Consider the following 24873-nt stretch of genomic DNA (forward strand, 5'->3'; position numbering starts at 1 on the left):
AAGAAGAAATGTGGGAAGAGGAGAGTAATGGGCTTAGAGCAGGGGTCTCCAAACCCCGGCCCGGGGGCCAAATGCGGCCCTCAGCAAGCGTCTATTGGCCCATGGCCGAGCTCTTGTCCCCTGAAAGCCTGTGGCCCACTCAACCGAACAGGACTAGAACTGTCCTCTGATTGTATCTGGAGGATGTTCTGAGAGCCAGAGAGGTTGAATGAATGAGCCCATTCATTTATTTATTCAATCATCTAAGTTCTATCTCTAATTTATTTATTTGAATTTTATATTTAAATTTTTTTTCTGGCCCTCCGCACCACACCAGATATTTGATGCGGCCCTCTGGCTGAAAAGTTTGGAGACCCCTGGCTTAGAGCATACTGTAGTCCTCCGTTTCTGCTCTTTTGCTCCATTCCCCTCTTTCTTTCTGAAACCAAGGGTCAGAAGGAATGGGAGCAGTGGAGACAGGCTCCTCTCACCAGTCTGCTGCCTAAAGTGACCGGTTCATTCAGCCTCGTGGATGGGCTGGCCCTGGACAACACAGAGGGGGAAATCTGTCACTCCACGCATGGAGAACTTGGGGGAGGATCGGGATCCATAGTGATGATAGTGGCAGTACCAAGGCACAGTTCACAAGTAATAGTGTGATGGTCCAACTACGATTGTATTACATAGTTCAATGGGAGTTTGGTCAACAAACCTGTTTCATAATGCTGTAAAAATCAGTGGTTCCCAAACTGTGGGTCAGGACCCACCAGTGGGTCGCAACCCAATTTTTTGGTGGGTCGTGAAACTATCAAGGGAAATGTATTGAACCCTGTGGGAAATGACACTGAGCCACACATGTGTGTTTACTCATGCATAAGGACCACACCTCAGCTTATATTAAAGACCAATGGGTGTTCTGATCAGATGAACGTGGAGCTCAACAACCCTCCAGAAGGTGACCTCCCCTATAGTTAGAAGGATAAAAACAAAGGCTTGAGTGGTTGATTAAGTGAAACTTTTTTCTAGTCTCATAAAGCTAGGTGGGTCCTGATAGTGTCTTTTTAAAAAGTGGATCCCAGGGCTAAAAGTTAGGGAACCACTGCTGTAAATCATCAAAATAAGATAAAACATGTTGCATTTTTTAATTTATATATCTTTAATATATATTAGTAGCAAGATAGATTCTGCAGTCAATATAGATAATGATAGTGCCTCTTCGACAAGGTTGTTACTTTAAGTAAGTGTAACCTCACCAGGTGATGCAGTAATGAATCTGCCCCTCTAGGTACCACTGGGCAAAGGTCTGCAATGCCACCTACACCATACTGCCTCCCATACTTATCCAGCTCACTGGAGCTTCGTGTGGTGTTAGGGACGACTTGTGACGCCTTTTGAGGCGTCCTGTGTGGTCTTAAACAGTACTTCCGGAAAACTGGAAGTATTGTTTAAGACTGCGCGGGATGCCTCACAAGGCTTCCTGAGCAATCTGTAATGCTGTGCAGATGCTACATTCAGAGCATTTCTCCCCCCCCCCATGCCACCTCCAGGCCCACCACTGAGATGATGCAAAAAGTTCACAAAGGTTGCCATAGCTTAGTGGTTCTCACACTTTTAGCACTGGGACCCACTTTTTAAAAGGAGAATCTGTCAGGACCTACCAGAAGTGATGTCATGACCTGAAGTGACATCATCAAGCAGCAAGATTTTTAACAATCCTAGGCTGTAATCCTATCCACACTTACCCAGGAGTAAGTCCCATTTACTATCATTGTTAAAAGCTTATATAGAGTAGTCTGTTCAATGTACAGGTCTGTAATAGTTCCCCAAATGCAGTCACATACCATGGTAGTATCAAGTCTAATGTATTAAAAATAAAATATTGAAAAGAATGGGAACCCACCTGAAATTGGCTTGACCCACTCAGTGGGTTCCGACCCACAGTTTAAGAAACACTGCTATGAAGGAGGTAAAACAAGAGCTGGAAAAACTGCCCATGCACTGGTTTGCCAGCCTTCTAAAATGTTAATGCTGATGCCTAGAAGTTGGAAATTCTTGGCAAAAGACTCCAGTCTAGGTCCTACACTGATTGTGCCAAAGCTGTGAATTGAACCCTGAAGTCCTGGCAGTTGGAACATTAAATTGTTCTGGAAATATAATGCCTTTTGATCGAGATATTAGTAAGGCCCTGGCTATGCTTCAGTTTGCGTCCATGGAAGCTGAGACTTAGCAAACGCCTTCTCTCCTCCCTGGCAGGTTCTCAGAACTCCTTTCAGGCTGCTGCTGGGTGGGGCCTGTCTGCTCACAGTTGTAGAGAAATCGTCCTTTCTTTTATGGCTGGAGTCAGACCCATTCCTACAGATGTGGGGCTAGTAATAACAGTTGTGTATAAATTGATGGGCTCCTGTCTCTGAGAGGACATTGCCGTCAAGTCTTTTTCTTTTAAATTGTGTTCCCCTGGCCCACTTCTCTAAACTGTGCTTCTTGCCTCTTTTAAAATACTTGTTTTCACTTGATTGTGTGTGTCCAAATTGCATGTGACAGACCTTCTCTAACATCTTGATGTCATGTGTTGAACAGTGTAACATCTTGCCACATGTTGCACCTCATCTTATTGGCTGTTCTGAACTACATTCTTTGATTTCCTGAAACGTAGGGGTGTCATGTGTTATGTAATGTCAGTCCATTTGGATGGGCTGTATAGTTCCTTGCGATGTGTGTTGAAGGAAATCATCAGCAATCAGTAGAAGCAGCTGAGCAAAAAAGGGCTGCGGTGTGTCTATTTGTAAACTAGGAACTTTTTCATTGCAAACAAAGCATCTCAATAAAATGCTTTGATTTTGGTGTTGCATCATTTTTATTTCCACACCTATGTGGGATACAATCATAGAAACCAATGACAGGTAAGCTTCAGTTTGCAACCTTGGAGATTATTGGTAGGGTTTTCTTCAGCTGGGGTAAGTGAACCTATGAAGCTGCCTTAGAAACCATGGTTCAGTTAGGCTGCAATCCTATGCACTTTCCTGGGAGTGAGCCCCATTGAATAAAATGGGACTTACTTCTGGTTAGATTTGCATAAGTTTGTACTGTTAGTTCTGGGCTGCCTGCTCTGGACTATGCAGCTCTTCTGTGGTCTTCTAGATGAAGATGCCAGGCCTGAACCTAAGACACACGCAAAGCATATGTTCTTCTATTTAGGTACATCCCTTCCCCATGTGTTTGACCAGATGAAGCTGCCTAATGCTGATCATTGGTTTATCTAGGCTCATATTGCCTGCTCTGGCTGGCAGTGGATCTCCAGGGCATCCAGCTAAGATCACTTTCCCAGCTTTGCTACCACAGATGCTTTTTAATCAGAGGTGCCAGGGATTGAACCTGTAACCTTCTGGCATGAAAATTGTGTGCTCTACCAACAGAGCTAGACCCCTCCCAGCCAAGTGCTTTCTTTTTTTTTAAAAGGTAAAACCTTAGTGGCTCTCACAAATGTGACCTTTTTTGTGTTGCCAAGGCAGGGTCCGTTGCCGAGATTCCAGAGCGGAAAATGACAACATTAGCGTTTTACTGCAGGAAGGGTTGGCTTGAGCAAGGGCTGGGTTCTGTACAGCATTCACTTCCTGGCGGACTAGCCAGGTCTGGTGCTTACGCTCCAGCTGTCCCCATTTATCAGGGTCAGTTCCTCTTTTATGGTTCCTGTCCCTCTGATTTTTAGCCCTTTCTGTTCGGTCTAGAGAAGTTACTCTCTGAATGGAGAGAGATGTGCATCTCAGTGAGGGTGCACTGGCATGTAAATGTATGTTCGTGGATTAGAAACTCCATCTTATGGCCTCCCTTCCATCCTCTCCCCTAACTGCCTGTCCAGATAATAAATGTGGCAGCGATTCCATAAGTACAACCAGATCCACTGTGAGACTTAATATTCTATTAAACTTTTCTAAGTTTTTTTATTAAGAAAAATGGGGGCGGGGAGTGTTAACAGCATATTCACTAACAAACTGCTTCCAAAACCAGAACAGAATAGGCTGCTGCTAAGTAAATGAATACAATGTGTAGCAGACACAGTACAGCCTTCCACAAATGTATGCTTTGGGGAAAGGCTCAGCAGAGAAGAAGGGTGTTACAAACACATAGGTGTGTCCCTATGAACTGTTGGAGGGGGTCTTGGTGATCCTAGTTTCCCCTGACCTTCCTTGCCACTTGCTTTGTGGCTATGATTAGCTACACATTTTGACTTTACCAGCACAGCAAGGAGCTGTCAGTTATTCTTGGAACTTTCTATAATGGCAGCTGTTATGGCTTCAAATCCATTTAATGCCAGCAATTTGTGTGCTAAGCTTTATGGCGCGTTCTCTGCCCAGAGGAGCTTACAGTCTGTTTAAGATGGATGACACAGGGAAATGCGGGCGTCTTGCCACTCAACAACCGCATATATGATGGTGGTCAAATCACAGCAAAGAGGCTCATAATGAAGCAGTCAGGACTCCCATAGCCTGCAACAGTGTCTGTTTACACAACAAAGAGGCCCTTAATACAAAGAAGAGGCAATCTATCTCTAGTAGCCTATACAGCCAGCTAGTTTCTGGCAGGGAGTGTCTGTTTACACAACAAAGGCATAGATTGGGCTGAATGTTCACTTAACAACCTAATCACATAACAGGAGAACCTATCCCTGTCATTAAGTGGCGAACACATGTAGTATTTTATTTCTAAACAGAGGGCTGCTTAGCTGCTAGGGATCAGTCATTGCTGCTGCTGATTCAGAAATGTTGCCTGTAGCTCCCGAATTAGTTCGGATTGTTAAGAAACCTTGATAGCCAAATGGAACCTCCATGTTCTGTAGCAGCATGCCATGAATACTAGATGCAGTGAGCAAACCACAAGGGGAGACAGTTGCCTTCCAACTCTCCTTGTGGGTTTCCAGAGCATCTGGGCACCCATTATTACACTGGAATCGTTGGACCTCTGCTCTGATCCAGCAGACATTGTCTTATGCTCCTGTGGGGAAAAAAAAACATTTTGCACATGCTCAGAGTTTTTCTGCATTTCAAGCTAGGCTGAACTCTAGCTTCAGAAACCTGTTTCAGGGTTTACTTCTGTCTCAGACTAAGCCATATAGGGATAGATAAATAGTATGGATGGGACAAGTGTTAGTAGGGGAAGAGATAAAGCAGTGGTTGTTTCAAGCTTAGCTTTCTTTGATCCCCTGATGAGGAAGATGCTTGGCTCCATTCTGAACTGCCCTGTCTGGCAAAGGAGAAATGTCTCCTTCCCCACGCCCAGTCACATATAATTGTTAGCTTTGGGATGCTGATAGTGGTTATTCTTTGGTGGGTGGGCGGGTTGTTGTCTCTGTGGTACAAAATTATATGACCTGCAAGTCCTCCCAGTAAACTGTGGCTCATTAGCCCATTATTAGGAGGTAAGGATGAAGGCAGAAAACCATGAAAAAGGCTGCAACATGAGGTGCAACTTGCGTTTAGTGAATGAACTGCTGCAGAACGAAATCTCAGCCACGCCTTCACCATTGCTTCAGACATAGGGCACAACCATATTGAGCTGTCTACACATCTAGCTGCATCTAATTAAGCTGAATGCAAGCACCGTGAACTGGCCTTCAGTGGTTTTGGTGACAGGACCATTGTGTCTTGGACAACTGTGACCTGGTCAAATGAACCCCAGCCATTGGCATCCTTGGACATTTGTATCCAGATTTTTTTTTGCATTCTGTCCCAATATATGTATATATTAGATGTACTTTTCATTTTTTTAAAACACAAAGATAGGATTAGGGCTGGGATAAGAGATCTTGGAAGCTAAGCAGGGTCAGGCCTGGTTAGTACTTGGATGGGAGACCGCCTGGGAATACCGGGTGCTGTATGCTTATACCATAGTCTTTCGAGACTGAAGGTTGCCAACCAGTCAAGAGGCTTAGCATTTATAACATGGAGTTTGTTGCCCAGTTATAGTGGGACGCAAATATCCAGGACCCTTCAAAAAGTGGGTGTGAATGCCCAGGGACACCAGTGACTGGGACACAATTGTCCAGGATGCAGATACCCTAGTACAGATTTCTTTTTCTGTCCCGGTGCTTGATCTGGTGTTAGTTTAGTCTATATCCAGAGGATTACGTATCCAGAGGAGGACTGTGTTCCTCAATCCTTTCTTCCTCACTCTGTTAGAAGAGAGAGACTGAAGCTTGAGTGGATTGCAACATGCCTGCTGAAGGCCAGAGGAGAAGACCCCTGCATTGCTGTTACAAGAGGAAAGCATTCTGTACATGTCCAGAGGCATCATCTGTGTGTCATCTTCGCACATTCCAGGGTTGAATCCCTTAATGAACAAGACGGGGTTGGGGTTGTCTGGAGCACGTGTGCGAGGGAGAGATTTTAGGGATTGCTGATATGTTGCGGAGATGCAGGTGGGGTGGCAGAGAAGGATGGGAGCCAGAGGTGCAGATAAGGGAGGACAAGCCATTCCTAAAGTAGTGGAGAGATCTGAAGGAAGAAAGGGGGAGTGACTATTGCACTGGTGTAGGGCAGGGTCCGGCAGGGTGGCGTCTAGCACCACCACAGAAAGTGTGGCAAATGCAATGGGACAACTCCTTCCCTTTGATTCTAGGAGAGAAGACTCCAGAGCAGTTAGTACTTTGATGGCAGCCAGTGGCTGCGTCTGTTCCTGGTTTAGTCTAGAGCCAGCTTTCCTCAGCCAGGGGTGTACCCCTCCTTCCCTGCTCAGCTAGCGTGACCTCAGACGGCACCAGGCCAGAGGCAGTTTTGTATTTGCAATGGCTTTGCCGAGGGCAAGCTGGCACTGGATCTGGGAAGCCTGGGATTTCTTCCCCGGCAGCTTGGTGCTGCAAGTCTTGTGCGTGTGTCACTCTTTCCGAGTTTGTGCATAGATGTTACTGGAAGCTTTTCTTGAGGTCGAACTTTTCTCCTGGTATATTGCTTGCATCTGCTAACTGGATCCAGCACACGCATCAGATTGACTAAGGAATCTAGTATGATGAACAGTACATAGACAGCAACTTCCAGAGTGGTAGTCACATTAGTCTGCTGCAGCAAAAAACAACAGAGTCTCGGGGTACCTCAAGGACTTAACAAATGTGTTGTAGTGTTAACATTTGTTGAGGAAAACCCACTTCATCAGATCAGTCCGTGAAGAGGCAACATCATGCTTGTGCCCAAATAACTACTCGTCCGTGGCTGAATTTCAGCCTGCACAGAAAGTCAGGAAAGGACCTCTGCCTGACCTCTCTATCCATTGACCTCTCCCACTTCAGTCCCTGACCTCTGTCACCATTCCTGTCTTGCTCATTTAATTGCAAGCCCTCTGGGAAGGACCTGTGACACTTCTGTATTTTGTTCTGTGCCAGAATAAGTTGACTCAATCTGCAGGAGGCATCTATGCCAACCAACAAAGTCCTTTGGAGCCATCCTGAGGGTGACTTACTTTCAGTGTTGACCATCCTGGCTAGATCTTTCCTGCTCTCAGATCTGTTGCCCAAAGGAAGGGCTCTCTGTGGCCAGCCAAGCTGGAGCCATTACATGCCACTGCAGTGTCCAGATTGGCCACAAAAGGTTTGTCACCTGGGTGGAATTGCATGTTACATGTGAAAAGGGCTGCTGTTGACAAGAGCATCCCTGTGTGAAGTTGTAATTTTGGTAGTACCGTCAACGAAATATAACTTTACAGAGTTCCACAATGAATAAGACAGGTTTTTGCCTGTAAGGAGCTCACAATCTAAAATTTAACAGACTGAGACAATGATAAAGAGGCCATGATAGGAGTAAGAGAGATGAGAGTAGCAAGGAATGAACCTGAAGGAGCACAGTTATAGCTTGGTTATAGTTGGGATTGAGGATTAAGGGGGTGAAGTCAAGCATTCACAATCCGAGTGTGTTTTAAGGAGGGTTCTGATGAGAGAGGGTGAGGAACATGTGTTCAGAGAGGGAGTTCTAGACATACTTGTGTGTCTATAATGCGTGGTGACATTTAGCTGTGTTGTGACAGGATCACCTGTGTTCTTCTAGTTGAAGCCAGTTATGTAGGGAAGCACAAAATTCCATGATTTCATGATGAGGAGTACATGTTACTATGTGTATGTATTATACATGTGTATATGTGTATTATACATGTAGTACATGTATGTATTATAGAAGGAGAAGGGAGAACTTGACATGGGACAGCGTTGGTGATGGCAGTAGTCCTGTGTCTCCCAAAAGGCATACTTCCTTCTGGTTGTTTTGCCTGAAGCAGCATCTTAGCTGAGTTGGCCAGACTTTGTGCCCTTTCATTTCCTTTCCAGGGCTAAGCATGGTGGTCCTTGGAACAGGAATAAATTGTAATTCTGTGGAAGAGGAAGAAGGAAATTCGTACTGGTTTAAGCAAATGATACAGTGTATCATTGTGGAACAAGCTCTCATTCTGCTACCATCTACATGAAGAGCGCCCTTTGGGAAGTGGAATCTCACTTCTTTCCAGATTGAAAGGTATTTACAACTGCTTGGTGGCTGATTGTGTGGACTGTTGGAAAGTCCTGACTATGAGCTGATCTGAGAGTGCTACCTGGATGTTTTTTTTTGTTTTTTTTGAACTGATGGAGCTGACTTGTGCCAAATCTGGCCTTTGTTCCAGGTTACCCAGTATATGCTGACCAGCTGTGGTACCCTACAGTCTCAGGCAGAGAGAGTCTGTCATTCCAAGTCACGCTACCTGAGATCATTTTAACTGGAGGTACCAACTGTTGAGCCTGGGAAGCCTCCAAGTACACAAAACATCCGCTCCATTTCTTGGCTTCTCCCTCTGAGTTCTTTAATGCATCCTTGTCACCATGTGATGTGACATCCGTGATGTTGCAGTCACTGAATGAAGAAAATGCTTGTGAATTCACAAGCCACCCAGTGTGAATTCACTTTGTGGCAAGTAACTGACTTTTCAGTGCCCACTTTGCAGGTCCTACACTAGAGCAGGATACATTCGCTCTCTGGTTCCTTGGTAAGACAGGATGTGTTGTGGTTATTCAGTGGATAGCCAACTGAGAGTACTGTACTGTAATGGTTGAATTACATACATGCCCATATGAATGGCTCTCATAAGTTACTATGAGGAAGCCTTTGTAAGTCATCTGTCTGCTTCCTCAGATTCATGAGCCAGGTTGGACCAAGAAGGTGGCTAAAGAATGCTATTTTTATGCATTAAATAGAGGACTTGAAAGGAGGGCCAAAAGGCCATCTAATCTGATGGCACCCACCCAGCTCTGAGGCAGGACCAAAAGTTCACCAGCCTTCCTTGCTCAGATCAATCTGAACTACAGCAGGTCATCAAGTATACTGCAAAAAGCTGCCTGCAAGGAAAAAAATTGCTTGAAAATGAGTCACACAAGTGAGCCAAGCTGCACGTAGGAGAGGAAGGCAAAATATTGCAGAGTTATTGACCGATCTGGCGTGGGGGAAAATTCCTTGCAAACTGTAAATTTTGTGATCAGTCAGAATTTGTGGCATGTCTGTGTTAGTTGAGCCTTCTTCAAAATAGCCCTTTCTCTGCAGAGACTCAATAGGCTTTTCCCTCTTCTCCACACCTTTCCCAATCTTAGGAGATATGGGGGGGCTATCTTAGTCAGTGCTGGGTTCCAACATTCTCTTGTGTTCTAGCATGATGAAGAAATAGCACACAGGATGTGTGCATTTTAACGGAAAGGACTGTGGGGAAAAGTGCAGACTTGATTCTCAGTTTTTGGGGTCAATAGGTCCAGGGGGCAGGTTTTGCCCCCACCCAAGTGGCATCCCCAACAGCACCCTTTCACTCTAATGGAGAAAAATAAGGCATCACACTTCGGGACATTATTGCATTGAGGGCAAACCATGCTCTCTGCTCACAGCAGTGCTGAGAGGGATCCCGCAGGGGTTTTAATGTGTATGCCACTCCCCTCCTTACACTAAACAAGCTGAACCTTCACACCCATAATGATGGGCATTTTGCTAGTGTAGCTATGAACATAAAGGGTAATTTCAAGCATTCCACCGGATTCTCTCAACGTTCTGTCTCACTCTAGCCCAGTGGTACTCAAACGTTTCCGGCCAGCGGCTCCCTTGACCCCCGTGGCTGTTGGCCATGACTCCCCATCATGCTCCTGAGGGCTGGAAGTGACATCATTAAACAGGAAGTGGCCAGAAATATTAACTATATTAAATATAATATTATAATATTATATTTATTATAATATTAAATATTAAATATATATTAACTATTTATATTAATTATATTAATCATATCATTAATTAAATGCAGATCTTAAAAATATATTAATACACAGCAATATACATGATTTATAAATGATCAGCTGCTGATCACTGTTGGAGACAGGATGCTGGAGTAGGTAAATTTTGTCTGGTCCAGGAAGACTCCTTTTTTTAAACTTTCTAAGCATACCAATAGAATTGTTTTATCAAATGAACTTTGTGAACAACCAGTCTGATCAACATTACACACACACACACCCCTGTGGACCCCAATCCAACTAGTCGTTTCTCCCATTCTCCTTGGATAGGATTGAACCCTTTATTAATTTAATTAAATGAAATTTTTCCAGCAGCTGGTGGGAAAACAAAAATAGACCATGAAAATATATCAGAGCTGATAAGGGTTTGGTTAGGAAGCTGATTTGTCTCCTATACTAGGAGATGCATAGCTCGTCTCCTCAGAAGTAAGTCCCATTAGAGTCAATGGGGCTTACTCCCAGGAAAGTGTGAATAGGATTGGGCTGGCAATCACTTCATCAATGGCTGATAAGTATTCCCTTCAAATAGCAAGATTCATCACTTTAAAAATACAGCCTTTCCTTTTCAATCAAACAACAAGATTAATAAATCACTTTAAAACCAGTACCCTTTTTCTGCTCCTGGCCAAGTAAAGTGTGTGCTTGTCTCTCCCCTCCCCCTTTGCCAATTGCATGGAAGCAACTTTGAGTCCTGATGACTGGTAAAATAGGAAGTGCTTTATTTGGGGAGGGGGAGGAAAGCGGGAAGGTTTGGAGATTTGGGGGGTTTGGAGAACCAAAGATTTGAAGGTTTGGAGAAAGGGGGGAGTGGAAGAGGGAGGGGGTTGAAAAGAGATATTTCACTTTGATGAGAAGCTATCCCAGACTGGGAACTAGGAACCAACCAGACAAGGATCAAGGAGGGTTTCTTTCTGACAGTCAGCAAGGACAAGGACTGCAAAATGAGCATGCTCGGTACTTGCCAGATGGGGGTTGGAGTTGAAGAGCTTTGGAAACAACATGCAGCGAACACAGAAGGCGGCAGCCTCGGAGTGGAGGGAGAAGAGGGTGGGGCGGCAGCAGCCAGTCTTGCAGCTGAGCAACTTCTTTCTTCTGCTTTAAAATAAAGCGGAGAGGACGGGCAGAAGACGGGCTCATATTCTGCCCAGGGGTGTGACTGTATCACTGCAAGAGGACATCAGGACATCCAGCGCCTCCCCTTTCAGTTCCTGGCACCTCCCTAAAGAGCTCCCAGCACAGTTTGAATAACAATGCTCTGGCCTAACTTAGAAACGGAATCCAGAATGAGGCTATGCAGATGAGAGCAGGATAAAGTCACTAAAGCAGGGACCAAATTTAACCCCATCCTAATGCTATTCCAGAGTGTGTCTCTCCTTTCTTTTTTATAAGTAAGTGGGTGCCATTCATTTTTTTTTAATGGGGAAAAGGTGAAGTTCTGCTTGGGAATGCTGTTGCACTGAGGACAAGTTCAGATGGCCCAGACCACACTGACAAGAATTCTACAGGGGGTTGTAGTGTGTCTGTGCACAGAGTATATGGAGATGTATTTTTCATATTTTTATGCTGCCCTTCCTCCAAGGAGCTCAAAGTGGTTCCCTCCTCTTGTCCTCACAACAACCCTGTCAGGTAGGCTGAAAGATGGTGATTGGCTCTAGGTCACCCCTGAAGCTTTGTGGCTATGCAGGGATTTGAATTTGGTTGCTATAGTTCAGATTGATCTGAGCAGGGAGGGCTGGTGGACTTTTTGTCCTGCCGTCTGAGGGCATGTGCCTTCTGAGGGCATGTGCATGGAATGTGCCAACTGATTAGATAGCTTTTTGCTCCTGCTTCCAAATCCTTTATTTTCCAACTCCAGAACTGCTACACCATTTGTCTCTCTGTATTATACAACTGTATAGATGTACTGTACTATATAAATGAATCCTTGCTATTTGTAAGCGCTTCCCACCCACACATACGCACTCCATCCATCCATCCATCATAATGGGGGAAGTTCCCTTTATGGGCCAGTATACTCAAGAAGAATTTGAGGGAAGCAGATCTTTTTTTTTTAAAGTTCCAGTGCACTCTATATTCTCTTTCCCAGGAAGAAGGTGGGGGTAGGGAATGTGACAGGTGTTGTTCAGGTCAGGTTACATACCGCCATTATCATCAAAGACCTGGTAGGGGACAAACTGCCTCTGCAGGGGGTTGCAGATTAACCAGTCCTACTTTAATTTTGGCTATTGATTCACCCACCAGAGATAAAAGCTGCCTTTGCAAGTCTTGGGAATAGCAACGCCTTGAGGGTTGATGCAGCCCCCATTCTGTCAGAGCTTTCGGATTCCTGGCATGTGTCCAGAGGGTCCCATGTAGGGGTAAGAGAAGGGAAACTTTTGGCAGCCTGGATAGGAAAAGAGAGCAGCTCTGCTTATCAGGTTCTTCTCATCTTTCCCCACTCCCCCTCCATCAGCCATTCTGTTTGCTTTGTGTCTCCAACACTGTATCTGATATATTGCGATCCAGTTGTTATAAATAATGCATTTAAAGTTGTGTGTTGTTTTTATTAAGAGGTAGCAGATTACACCATTAATAAAGGTCAGTGCAGTACTTTTCCAGCCTGGTGGGAGTAGCAGAGACCGCCAGAGGCTAGTTTACAGGTAGTACCCATTGGATTAGCATTCAATGAATAGCGAGTCCATCTGTGGCTGGCAACAGCAGCACCTGGATTTGAGCCTACAGCTATTGGTCCATATTCATTCATTCATTTTGCATGTCAAAAATAATGAAGAGCCTTAAAGGCATTTTTAAAATAGTAAATGAAATGTGTTCAGAGCCTACTCTAGCAGATGCATGGAGTATTACCTTCAGTTGGCCAATGTACATCAGGGAGGGTCTGGGTCAGGGACGAATACAGAGTGCAGAATTGTAAACATTGGGGCCAAAAGGCCATGGAATGCCAGAGGTATAGTCTTTGAAGTTTCTGTGCGAATACATACATGATGAGCACTGTGGTAGCCGTCCATTCTTATTGCCAGCCTTCCTAGCTTGTTACTGCTGAGTTGACCACGGTGATCATCCAGTTTGCATAGGAGATTTGTATAGAACCTTCAGACACCATTTCTTGCATTGCATGACCTTTTGGCCCTGCTGTTCATATTATTTCTCATCTGTACTCATGTATGTACGATATTTCTCGTATATTTACATCGGAGGAAACCACTTCCTGCATTTGGTGAAGTGGGTGCTAGCTCACAAAGGCTCATGCCACCACAACTCAGTTTGTCTGCAAGGGGTGGGTGTGTGTTTGCAGAAAGTGTCTCTTTTTGTCCCCTCCCTTCCTTGTGGGGGAAGCAAGAGCCTTCACTCTGGAGGCATCTCATTGGCAAAGGACATTCCTCTTTCTAGTGGGGAAAGTGCAACTACAGGTGATCCATCTGTGGCTACCCTCTGGAGGTCAGAGTGAGAGCCCTGGGACTGGGGCTGTAGCTTAGTAGTAATGCTCCTGCTTTGCCTGCAGAAGGTGTTGGGTTCAATCTCTCACATCTCCAGATAGAATGAGGTAGAGACCCTTCCCTGAAACGCCGGAGAGTTGCTATCACTTGGAGTAGACACCTCTGTGCTAGCAGACCAAAGGGTGGACTTCACGAAGGCAGCTTCATACATTCAGTTTGGCTTGGTGCTTTGATTAGATCACCCAGGGCCTTCGGTGGCATACTGCAGCTGGTTTCTGAGCTAAGGCCACACTGCTTGAGTGGTCCATCAAGCAAGGAAGCAAATGCAGAGAGACAAAGTCAGCTCAGCCATGAGGCTGGGCAAAGTGCTCCCTCGACTGAGGGAGGCGGCAAACTGGTGGGTGTGCCTTGCTTTTCTCCCAGCTGACTCCTACCTGCCTTCTCCACCTGGTCACTGCCCCCTACTCTTCTCATGCTCTCTCCTCCTCTGACTCTGCTGCCGCTGCCATTATTTTCCTAAGCAGGAAAGCGGCCACTGCCTTTTCTCCCGTGCTGCTCCTTGAAAAGTGGCCACTGTGAGGAGGATGCCAGGAGCAAAGTTCTGCTTCCAGGTTGCTGTCTACTTGGCCGCTTTAAGAAGCAGCAGTGGTGAACAAAGCATGATCAAACTTCCCTGAAAGGTAACTTTGTTCACCAGCGCTCAACCCAAAGAGAGCGTTGGATGTGTTCAAAAGTGTGACAGTCTGAGATCATGCTGAAGTTCAGGCAGTCCGGCGCCCTGAGTAGGTACCCTGAACATGCACTAGAAACTTTGGCAGTGCATAGGGGTTCCTTGGTAGACAGGTAGAAGTTTTACAGCAGACTAATGAATGGGATACAGCAGACAATGTAAAAGTTATTTCCTCTGAATCATAAACCACTTGGGCTTGGTTTGGCATAGCCACTGCTGATCCCTTTACTCCATTATATACTACTTTCCAACTCCACCTTGTTTGGCTTGGCATTCTTTGTCTCACAGCAGTTCTGCCTGACAAGTGAGGCTGCAGGATGGTGGGTTTCCCAAGTCTAAACAGACAGCACTTATAGGAATTTTGAAGTGGTATCTGAACGCGGCTGTCACAAACAAACCTTGGTGTTTGTAGAAGCCACAGTAGAATAAGCAGCTGCCTCCCAACCCTTTTTCATAGCCCACGTGTTTCCTCTTGAAACCAAGGCTATCACCTCACTGGTAATGTCAGTGTTTCCTGGGTTTGGCATTTCTACCCAAATTGTGGGTTGAAGGTGAAAAGAATGAGATGTTACGACCAAGTTTGTGATGAGCTGGATTTAGGCCCACTGCAGCAGCAGGATGGGGAGAGGGAGGTAGGATGCCAGGGATTGCTTCCTGGCATGCAGTGGGAAGCATGTAAAGGCTGTGTGGCTTTATATCTCTTATACGTAGCTGGGAGAGAGTAAGGACCCAATCCTATCCAACTTTCCAGCGTTGATGCAGCGGTATCAATGGGGCCTGTGATGCGGGGACAGTCAGGGAGGCCTCCTCAAGGTAAGAGATTGTATGTTCTCTTACCTTGGGGCTGAACTGTAGCTTCATTGGTGCTAGAAAGTTGGATAGGATTGGGTCCTAACTGTCCTGTTTACCCCAGCATAATTTCTTTTCTAGTGGCTGCCTGCTGGCGTTCTGCATCTTTTTAGCTTGGAAGCCCTTTTGGGACTGGGAGCCAGCTTTGTGAACTTTTTTTGGTTTTATTTATTTAATCGTATGTCAGAATGCAGCAGCATCATACAAAATTCACAATATATAAAATACAAACAGCAAGCAACAACTTAGTAAAACATAGTGAATAAAATCACAAATAATTTTTTTCATGTTGAAAAGCGGTATATAAATATTCTTAATAATATTATAACATGGAGCTGACTGAGAAGTGAGAGTTCTGGATGAAAGCTCTCTAGTCTGGGTTTGGCAGCCTCGAAGGAATCCTAAGCAATCCCTGCCCCTTCTCACTAAATTCCCAGTTTTGGATTTCAGACATTCTGGTGTTTGGAATAGGCTGGAGGCAGCATCTGGTAGACTCCAGTAGGGGTAACTAATAACAGCAAACGCTTCCCACTGATTCCTGTGGCTTGTGCCAGTAGAGATGATGTGCTGAACCCTAGTTTAGGGTGAAGGAACTACAAAGTGGTGTTGGTGTGACACAGTTGCTGCTGCTCTGTTGTCATGTTGCTCTTCCGGCCCCTCCCCACCTCCCTTGGCTCAACTGAGCTTGCTGCAGGTGGTGTGAAGGAAGCTGACTCAAGAATGGATAATTGATGCATGTGCATTGGTGCATGCTGTGGTGAAGTTCAGCAACCTGGCTCTCAAATGGCCATGCGTGGGCTATGTAGTTGGAAAGTATTATCCAAGGAAGTCCAAGACTGACACATTTAAATTCAAAAGACGGGTCTTCAAACAAGTGGAGACTAGTAAAAAGGAAGTGGAAAGGTAAAATCAGGAAGGTCAAATCTTTCTCAAGTGCATGGAGGTTTATTCAAATCCTCAGCAGCAGCAGGTCATCCAGATCTAGAATGTATACCATGAACTAGGGAAGGCAGCAAGCAGGCGTAGGAGGCTGGTGTCAATGATGTTATAACAGGCAAGAAGAAGAAAACAGAAATTCTGCCCAAATGAGGAGAATGAAAAGGAATACAAGCTCTGGCAAAAAGAATTATGCTGGACTAGATGGGCTTGTGATCTGACCTGGCAGGGCTTTCCTTATGTTTTCACAATCTAAACAGGACAAGTTACATCCAGAAATACTCCAAATAAGTGATGAATGTGGCAGACTAAGACTTGGAGCTGATTCACACACACGCATTTCTACTTTGTCTGCTTTCCCACTGCTAGATGTTGTGCAGCAGAATGTGTGAATTGTCTTTATTGAAAAGTATTGTGTTGAGTTTGGCACTGGGAGAGGAGAAAATTCTTAACAAAACAATTGATCTGTGACCACTTATTCACACAGCACTTGGTGCTCCTGTCAACAAGTAACAATGATGATGCTGAGCGCCACTCACACATGTAGGATTTGGAGTGAGTATAGCATTATAGTTGATTCCTCAGGCAAATGATGTAAGACTATCGCTACAGGATTTCAAAGTAAGCCAGGAGGGTAGCAGCCTCTAAAGGAATCTCTCTCATGCTTGTAGCAACTTAGGATTTGAACATTACCCACAGCAGGAGGCTTTGACATGGGTTGGGACTGTTGCTGATAAAACAGTATTATGTCTATTGACAACCTCACATCAGGCCTCTTCTAGTTGTTTGTTGTCTGTCATGGCTGAGAAGTCTGTGTGAAGTCTGAAGGAGCAGCCTTTATTCCTAATGCAGATAGCACCTCTTGACCTTTTGCTGTTTGTGTGTCCTGCCCCTCCCCCCCGCCCCACCAGGAGTTGGCAAGGTGCATGGCTGAGAGAAAGGAGACAACGGATGGACTGATAGATGGGACATAGTGTGTCCTATTGTCTGTCTTGGTGCCAAGAGGATTAGACAAAGCAGGAATCAGGCTGCACAGAGAGAGATTAGATAAAGGTTTTAGGAGTCTTGAACTTTCCACCATAGCTAATGTCAGTAGAATCATCCACAGAGTCCAAGATGAAGTGGGGGGAAATTGACTGTGTTGTGACAGTTGGATTTCCCATTCATTTTGGAAGTGAAACTTTTGGATTGTGACCATGGTAGGTGGATTCAGGTATTTCAACAGTCAGGACAGTCTTTTATGTTAGTGTAGTGGTTCCCAGTATTCTCAGCTTTGCAACCCACTTTGTCCTCCAGGTTAGATCACGACACCAGGAATGACTTCGCAAGAGGCTGGTGGGGCTCTTCTGGGTTGTACCCGGCTGGCAATCCACTCTACTGGCCTTTGAGGTCCTCGGAATGGCCCACAGAAGCTTCAGAAAGCCACTTCCAGTTTTTGGAAGCGAACCGGAAGTGGCTTTCCAAAAACCATTCTGAGGTGCATAGAAGCCAGTAGAGTGAATCACCGGCCTGACATGACCCAGAAGAGGCCTCTGCACCCTCCCGGTGAATAATTTGGCTTCCTGAATAGCTGCAATCTGGAGAAAGGGTGTGTGGGAAGGCCCAGGTCACATATTGCATGTGGGCTCGTAACCCACTAGTTAGGGAAACCCTGTGTTTGGTAGCCTGTGTTAGTGGCCATAAAAACATCTTGTTGCAATGAGTCCTAGGCTTTAGTTACGTATTCTGTGAAAAAGTTATCCTCTTTGTTTGTCTCAACCTTAACTTTGGCTGTTATGTTGCCTGATGGAATTTTGGGTGCTCTCAAGATTCTTACAGTGAAAGGACTCCCACCAAAGTTCAGGAACATTCTGTTTCCCTAGAATACAGGTTTTGGGGCTGTTCACTAGAGAGGTCTTGGCTTTCTTGGGTTTGGTCAACGTTGGCAAAGAGAAGCCCCACATGACTCACTTGGGGTTGTGCCAAAATTTGGCTGAACTCCCCAAATAGCTTAGCATTTCTTCGTGTCAATGTTGGCAGGCCACACTACAGCAGTGGTGGGACAAACCAACACCCCATGTAGAATCTTCAGCTCATCTGAAATTCATTTTTTCCCTTCCCTCTCTCTCTCTCTCTCTCTCTCTCTCTCTCTTTCTGCCATAGTGAACCTCAAGTTGGGCAAGATGCCCTTTGGGTTTCCACATGGTCTGTCCGGGAGCTAATGCTTGACTTGCCAACCTTGATACCTGGGGAGCTAAGCTGATTTTGCAGGAGGCTGTGTTCCTCTATCTCTTCTTTGCTTTCCAAATACTGTACCTTCAGTTCTCACACTTCCAAAATAGTAGCACCTCCAATTCTCAGTGTTACATGTTTGACCATCAAACATTGACATCAAGCTGGAAAACCTGGCAGGCTTCTTCTCCCAGTGACTTTGTTCTCAGCTGTAAATTGGCCATCAGCACCCTGCAGAGCCTGAAATGGAAGATATTTCTTCTGGTGCCATTGCTTGGCTTTGCAGCATGGAGGTTCTCCTAGCTGTCTGTGCTCTCTCTCTCTCTCTCTCTCTCTCTCTCTCTTTCTTTTATAGTATTGTGGGGCTCTCACTGCCACTGCTGGGTATTTTAAGCTCTTTCCCAGGCCTGTTGGCCCCAGGGGGGTGGATTCACTGCCTGCAGCAGCTGCTGAACTATACACCTGGCTGCCTGCACAAGGGCCCTTTGTCCCGCATGAGGGAGCTCTGTGGAGTGGGTGGGGGTAGGGTGAAGGGAGAATAGGGAGGCTGTCAGGAGTTGGGGAGGAGAGAGAGAGGATGTGCTTCCAGTCTATAGCTCCTCACCCCACACAAACTATTTCCACAGGTATTGTGGATGAACAGAGCTGCCAGTGGCTAGCAAGCTCTCAAATGGAAGGCCATAAAGTTGTGTCATTCAGGACGCAATCCTAACCCAGTTTCCAGCATTGACATGAGGGCAATGCAGCTCCAAGGTAAGGGAACAAACATTCCCTTACTTTGAGGAGGTCTCCGTGAGTGACATGCCCCATTGGCACAGCTGTGAGCTGTGCCCATTGTGAGCACACACCCCATTGGCACAGCTGTGCCACTGCTGGAAAGTGGGTTAGGATTTGGGCCTCAGTGACCTAAAGACCAAGGCAGGGGGGTTCATGAAGGTTTGCTGTTACCTGTTAGCACTGCTGGCAATTAGTGACATGGCTCCATTGCAAGTCACAATTCTTTTAAAGCACTGTCGACCCGTCCTAAAACCTATCATGTTTTAGCACGCCAGAAGGGCATCAACGAAGAGTTGCAAGGTTCTTCGGCAGAATCCCTGGTGTTGAAACTGGTCTCAAGCCAGCTGTAGTAGCTTGATGTAGCCCGAGTTCAGACTTAAATTGGAGGGTATGCTTGCACATCCTTGTTTTGCTGTGCTTGCTCCAAAGGCTGCCATCTTTCCCACACACCTACAGTTTGTGTTGGCTTTCTGCATTTCCGTTCTGGACTCCTGTGGATTGTGGTTCCTTATTATGTAGGGAAAGCTATGGCAGCTGAGAAGAACTTTGGGCCAAGCAGCCATGCAAGCAACAAAGAAAGTTATGGGGAGGTGATCTCCATGGATCTGAAGTGATTTGGGGATAATCCCTTGAGGAACAGGAGTCCAAGGGTTGAGGTACTTTGGGGCAGGGCTATTGTCACAAGGTAGTACTCTCAGGCAGCTGCTGAGGGCCCAGCATCCAAGGGGAATGGCTGGTGCCTTCCCTTGGGCACTGTTTGTAAGTGATAGCAGGTGGGTTCCCTCCACTCCCCTTTGTGAAGTGGTAGATTTTTATGTCTTGGCAGTGAAGACAAAGTGTCCTATTCAGCGAGTACTTTTCACCTGCCAGTTTTTCCCCATTCACACACAGTGCCCCCCAACACAGCACGGTGTAGTCAGATAGAGGACTCTCCAGGGGGTGGCCATCTGTAAGGCGAGGTGATGCAGATTGCATCAGTGGTGGATTGCAGGTGGGTGAGAGGGTGACAGATCTGAGGTGACCTTCACCCTGAGTCTGCAGCTGCCGGCATCTCCCTCCAGCTTTCTGCAGATACAACCTGCACTGGTCTGCTTTCCACTCACTACAAGTGAGCGAAAAGTGGATTGATCACCCACCCTTGCCTAGCTCCTCATATGGTTTCTTCAGTTACAGTAGTACAGGACTATCTGTTTGATTTACAGAGACCCAGGTGAATGAAGGAGTTCCTTCATTTGTGTGCCCCCTTTAAATCAAACCAAAAGTCCTGTACTTGTGCAGCTGAAGAAACTGGGCAAGATAAGCTGCAGCTTTTTTGTTCTTAAACTGTGCAGAAGCAGCAGATCCAAGGTGGCATTGGGAGGCATTCTTGTGCTGCTGTTGGAACTCCCGCAGTCTCAGAATTGCGGCCCTGCTCATAGGTCATTTTTAGAACCATTATACCATTCTGGTTTTCTGCATCCCCTTTGTGTCTCTGACGCCAACGAAACCTCATGCTACAATAAAGAAATGAAGGCAGGCGCATAGCGTAATTCATCTTCATTCAACTCTGTCACCGCTATACTGTTTAAACCCCTTATTCCGTCAAGGTAAAGCCAGCGAGCCAATTTTCTTGTTTCAGACCTTGCCATCTTGGTTGCTTTGATTTTGGCATACTTCATATTTACAGGACAGTATGGTGGGCAATAGTTCTGAGGTGGTAGAATGGATCATACCACCACAGACTGCAGTTTTGGCAAGTGCATTGTTTGCACAAAGGTTTTTTTTGTTTTTTTTTAAATGTGGGGGGAGTCATTCAGAGTTCCACTTTCACTTCCACTTGCAATGTGAGGTGGTACAGTCCTTTCTACCATATCACTGCAGACTGTGGGTATCCCTTGTCTTAATATCCTTTGCAGTAAAGGAGTCAAGGGAAAGGAGTCAAAGGTGCAGGTAAAGGAGTCAAGGGATTTGTTGTAGTTGATCAAGGGATTATGCTCACAGTGAGCTTGTGAGGGAATGGGGGGGCAGAGGAACTTACATCTCTGGCTTATACATCCTTGTACATACATTCACCCTCTTCTTCTTTTTCTTCCTCCTTCAGTGTCAGTGTTCTTATTGGAGCACCCAAGGCCAAGACAAACCAGCCAGGAGTCACAAATGGAGGTGTTGTGTACTACTGTCCCTGGCATCTGGGCAGGATTGTCTGTACACCCATTGAATTTGACAGCAAAGGTAAGGGGACAAGGACTGATGGTAGCACATGTGTACTCTGTTTTCCAATCCCTGAGTCAGTCCTGCTTCTTAATCATACATGAAAATAAATGCACAAAAAGCTCTTCTGCGTAGGGAAAACGTATGGAAATCCTGACAAAGAAAATATGTCTGGAGTGATTACAGGTAAGTACTGTAGGAAATGTGTTCACCTTGAAGCAACCCTTACTGTCTCCTTTAAGCCATTTCTTTCCAATGTTGCATATATGCAACAGGGATCAAACGTGTACACCTGTGGGATGAGCAGAAATGAGTTAATCAGGGAGAGGCAGAGAATAAAGCTCCTGGTGTGCCCTGGGCAGGAGGTTTGCCAAGAATTGTAGAGCTAATGAAAAAGACTGAAGGTCTGGTAACAGATGGAAAAAGCTGCATTTGAGTGGCAAGCCTGTGGAGCTGATAGGAAAAGCTGCTTCATCTCTGCCTCTGTATAAAAGCCCTGTTTGCCTGGCATTGGCTGTTGAAGTTGGCAATATCAGACTTGCCAATCAGGCTTTGGAGCTGGGACATCTTATCAGGCATTTTGCCTTGGCCTGAAGATTGCTGAAGGGCCCTGTCTATGGCAAAAGGATACAGTCCCACTTTTGAGTCCTTTCAGGAACTTCCCACATTCTACTGAACCATTTGCCTCTCTGTGTTTCAAGGCAAGTTGTAAAACATTCATCGTAGAAATGCCAAGGATTTTAGCTCTGTGTCTCTGAATCTAGAGAGCTAGAAAAAGGTCAAGAATCTCAATGATTATAGTATACTGTATAAGTATAGTATACAGTACAGTATAAGCCTTATACTGTACATTCCTGCTCTAAAACAGAGCTTGTTTTCCACTTTAATTTCTCATGCAAAGTATAGAGAGATGTCACCAAAGTGTAATAAGGGTTGCTACTCTGTGGCCATAGGGAATCCTGGCCAATGCAAGGTAGCTTTATGTTTTTGATGGAAGCTCAAATTCTGCATCACCCTGGTCTTTTTCTGCCTCTGTGACCATCGGCAGCTCAAATGTAAATCTAGGCTCTGATGGTGATGTTAGTCTTTTTCCATCTCTGTGTGAGAGAGAACCATGGTTACTTCCAGTGTGAAACTAGAATTCAACCTGTGTGTGTGTGTGTGTGTGTGGCTAGTCTTTTTCAGTCTCTCTTGTCAGTTACCTAACCAGTGCAAAAACCTTGGCTTCCCTTTGTTCCTCATATCCCAGTCTGAAAGTAGGACCAGTCAAAGACTGTAACAACAGCAAGTATTGATTGGCAGAGTTGAAATAAGGTGATGAAGAGTCATTGGCTGTTTTGGGTGTTGATTACTCCCATCCTCTTGGGCTCAATTTTAAAGTCTTACCAGGGAAGTAAGCCATTAGTAGGGATTGGTTTGGCCCAGTTGTCCGGGGCAAAGGTCATGTTGTGAATCCGTTGCAGTTGTGTAGAAAGGAGTATGTTTGGCATGTGTAGCTTCTCTCATTGTAATGGTGGGAGAATATTGCACCTGCCAAAATTCTCCCTTCTGCACAGTTATGTGAAACACAAGAGTCAAAGTCATACTGATTTGGGTGGCTCTGTGGTTCTTCATGAATTTCTTTGAGGGTGGGTTGTTGGGAACCTGAAATGTGTACATTTCTGACATAAAGGGCTAATGTGTGTGAGGGGTCACTTCTGGGGCACAAGATAGAAGAGAGAAGCAAAGCCAAACAGAGGGACTATTCTGTCAAGGGACTGCTTTTAAAGGTTTTTTTTTTTTTTTTTAAAAAAAAGGGAATTGCTCATTTAGGCCTAAGGCATTATGTGCGGTGGAGGAGGGAAGGGGTCCAATCTCTCCCTCCCCTTCATGGTTCAGAAAGGCCTGGACTTTTGGCTGGCTGGACCGGCATGGGGCTTCCCTGCCTGGGCGCATGGCCCTGTCGGCTTGGCTTGAGCAGTACCCAGTGGAACTGGGCCAGGGGGAGTTTCCTCGGCTCAGCTGCGAGCAGAGAGCACATTCCAGTCAGAGAGCAGGACAGGACACTGTCTGGGGAACCTGGCTTCTACGTAGTCTCAATTTGGAGAATCAGGCTTCAGATGGCCAGTGAAATCTCAGTCAAACTAAATAGCACTATATTTGTTGAGAAAACTCATCTTCTGGAAATAAGGCTTTTATTTATGGAGAATGTTTGACTTTAAACTTGGGGGGAGGAGCAGCAAAATAAAATCAAAGAAGCGTAAGACATTTTCCCCCACAAAAAAAATGAAGAAAACTGGTTTCTAGTGGTTCCTGGGTTGTTCTTTTTAATCTTCTGCACTGTGGACCTCCTTTGACCCTTGGACGGTAAAGAAACTTACCAGACTAAGTAAGGCCCAATCCTATGGACATGATATGCTGACAGATCCCGCGATCTTCTGTTACCCCAACCTCACCACTATTCTGCGGCCTGCTAGCAACTGTGCAGCAGCCGGAAAGCCCTGCACCACCAGTGGTGGGCTGCAGATCACCCATTGCAGCAGGTAAAGGGGTGGCAGGGACTGGGGGGGAGAATCTCTGTGGCAGCTGTGCATGCTGAGATCCTAGCTCCCTTTTTTTTTGCCCCTATCCACCCTGAGTCTCTGATCCACCATTGGAGACTAGGTGGCCTGTGAGGAGGTAAGTAGAAAAACAACAACAAAAACTTGGGGCTGTTTCCTGGCCCATCTGATCTCTCTGTCTCTCTCACACACCCACACACACACCCACACACACCCATTGCATGCAGTGTACAGTCCGTCAGTGACACTGCAAGAGCTGGCAAAGGATATGATTGGGCTGAAAATAAACAAAAGTGGTTGGGATTGTAAATAAAGTGACCGCTTGAATAAGAGGAAAATTTGGAAAGCCCACTTAAGAATGAATAAATTAAGGGAAAAAGTTAATAATTTGTTATGCAATTAACTAGTATTCTGTGAGTTTGGCCAACAAGGGGATGTATAGGATTATCCTGTGAGTGCTTTCCTTGATGTGTGTTGCACTGTGTAGAATGGGATTTATTCCCAACAAGCTGTGTAGCCCAAGTCCTCTGTCTCTGTCTGTTTGGAACTGGGTTTGTAAAGCTATATAACACAATACAAGCTTTCTGCTATCAATTAAGGGCCCTGGATAAGTGATCTAGGATAAATGTGCCTGTAGTAGGTCTTTCATGTTCCCATGCAGAATGATTTTCAAAATTTCTTCCTTGAGGGAACTGTTTTTATATTGACTTCCCCACCAAAGAAAATGCATGACTGCCAGGTGACTTTTGTGTGTTGCAAAGGATCAAGGGACAAATTCAGAGACACACACTCAGTTTATATGGGGCACTGATCAAGCATGTTAGCATTCTCCATTGACTCTCATGAAATACTCAACCATTTTCAACCCCTGTGCCATGGCACACTGATGTGCCGCGGATGGTCTGCTGGTATGTCATGAGATTTTGGGGAGGGTCATTTGTTGGTAGGGCCACT

The 24873-nt window shown here is 45.5% G+C and overlaps 1 protein-coding gene across 2 annotated transcripts in view; it reads left to right on the forward strand.

Moving 5' to 3' along the window:
- ITGA5 (integrin subunit alpha 5) overlaps positions 1–24873 on the forward strand; it is an 81062-nt gene that overhangs the window by 5833 nt on the left and 50356 nt on the right. For both annotated transcript variants that reach the window (XM_066613681.1, XM_066613682.1), the window contains exon 2: positions 21270–21400. In XM_066613681.1, coding sequence (XP_066469778.1) covers positions 21270–21400 — 131 coding nt within the window. The remainder of the gene's footprint in view (positions 1–21269; positions 21401–24873) is intronic.

The sequence above is a fragment of the Tiliqua scincoides genome, chromosome 2, assembly GCF_035046505.1.
Source record: "Tiliqua scincoides isolate rTilSci1 chromosome 2, rTilSci1.hap2, whole genome shotgun sequence".
Taxonomy (NCBI): Eukaryota; Metazoa; Chordata; class Lepidosauria; order Squamata; family Scincidae; genus Tiliqua; species Tiliqua scincoides.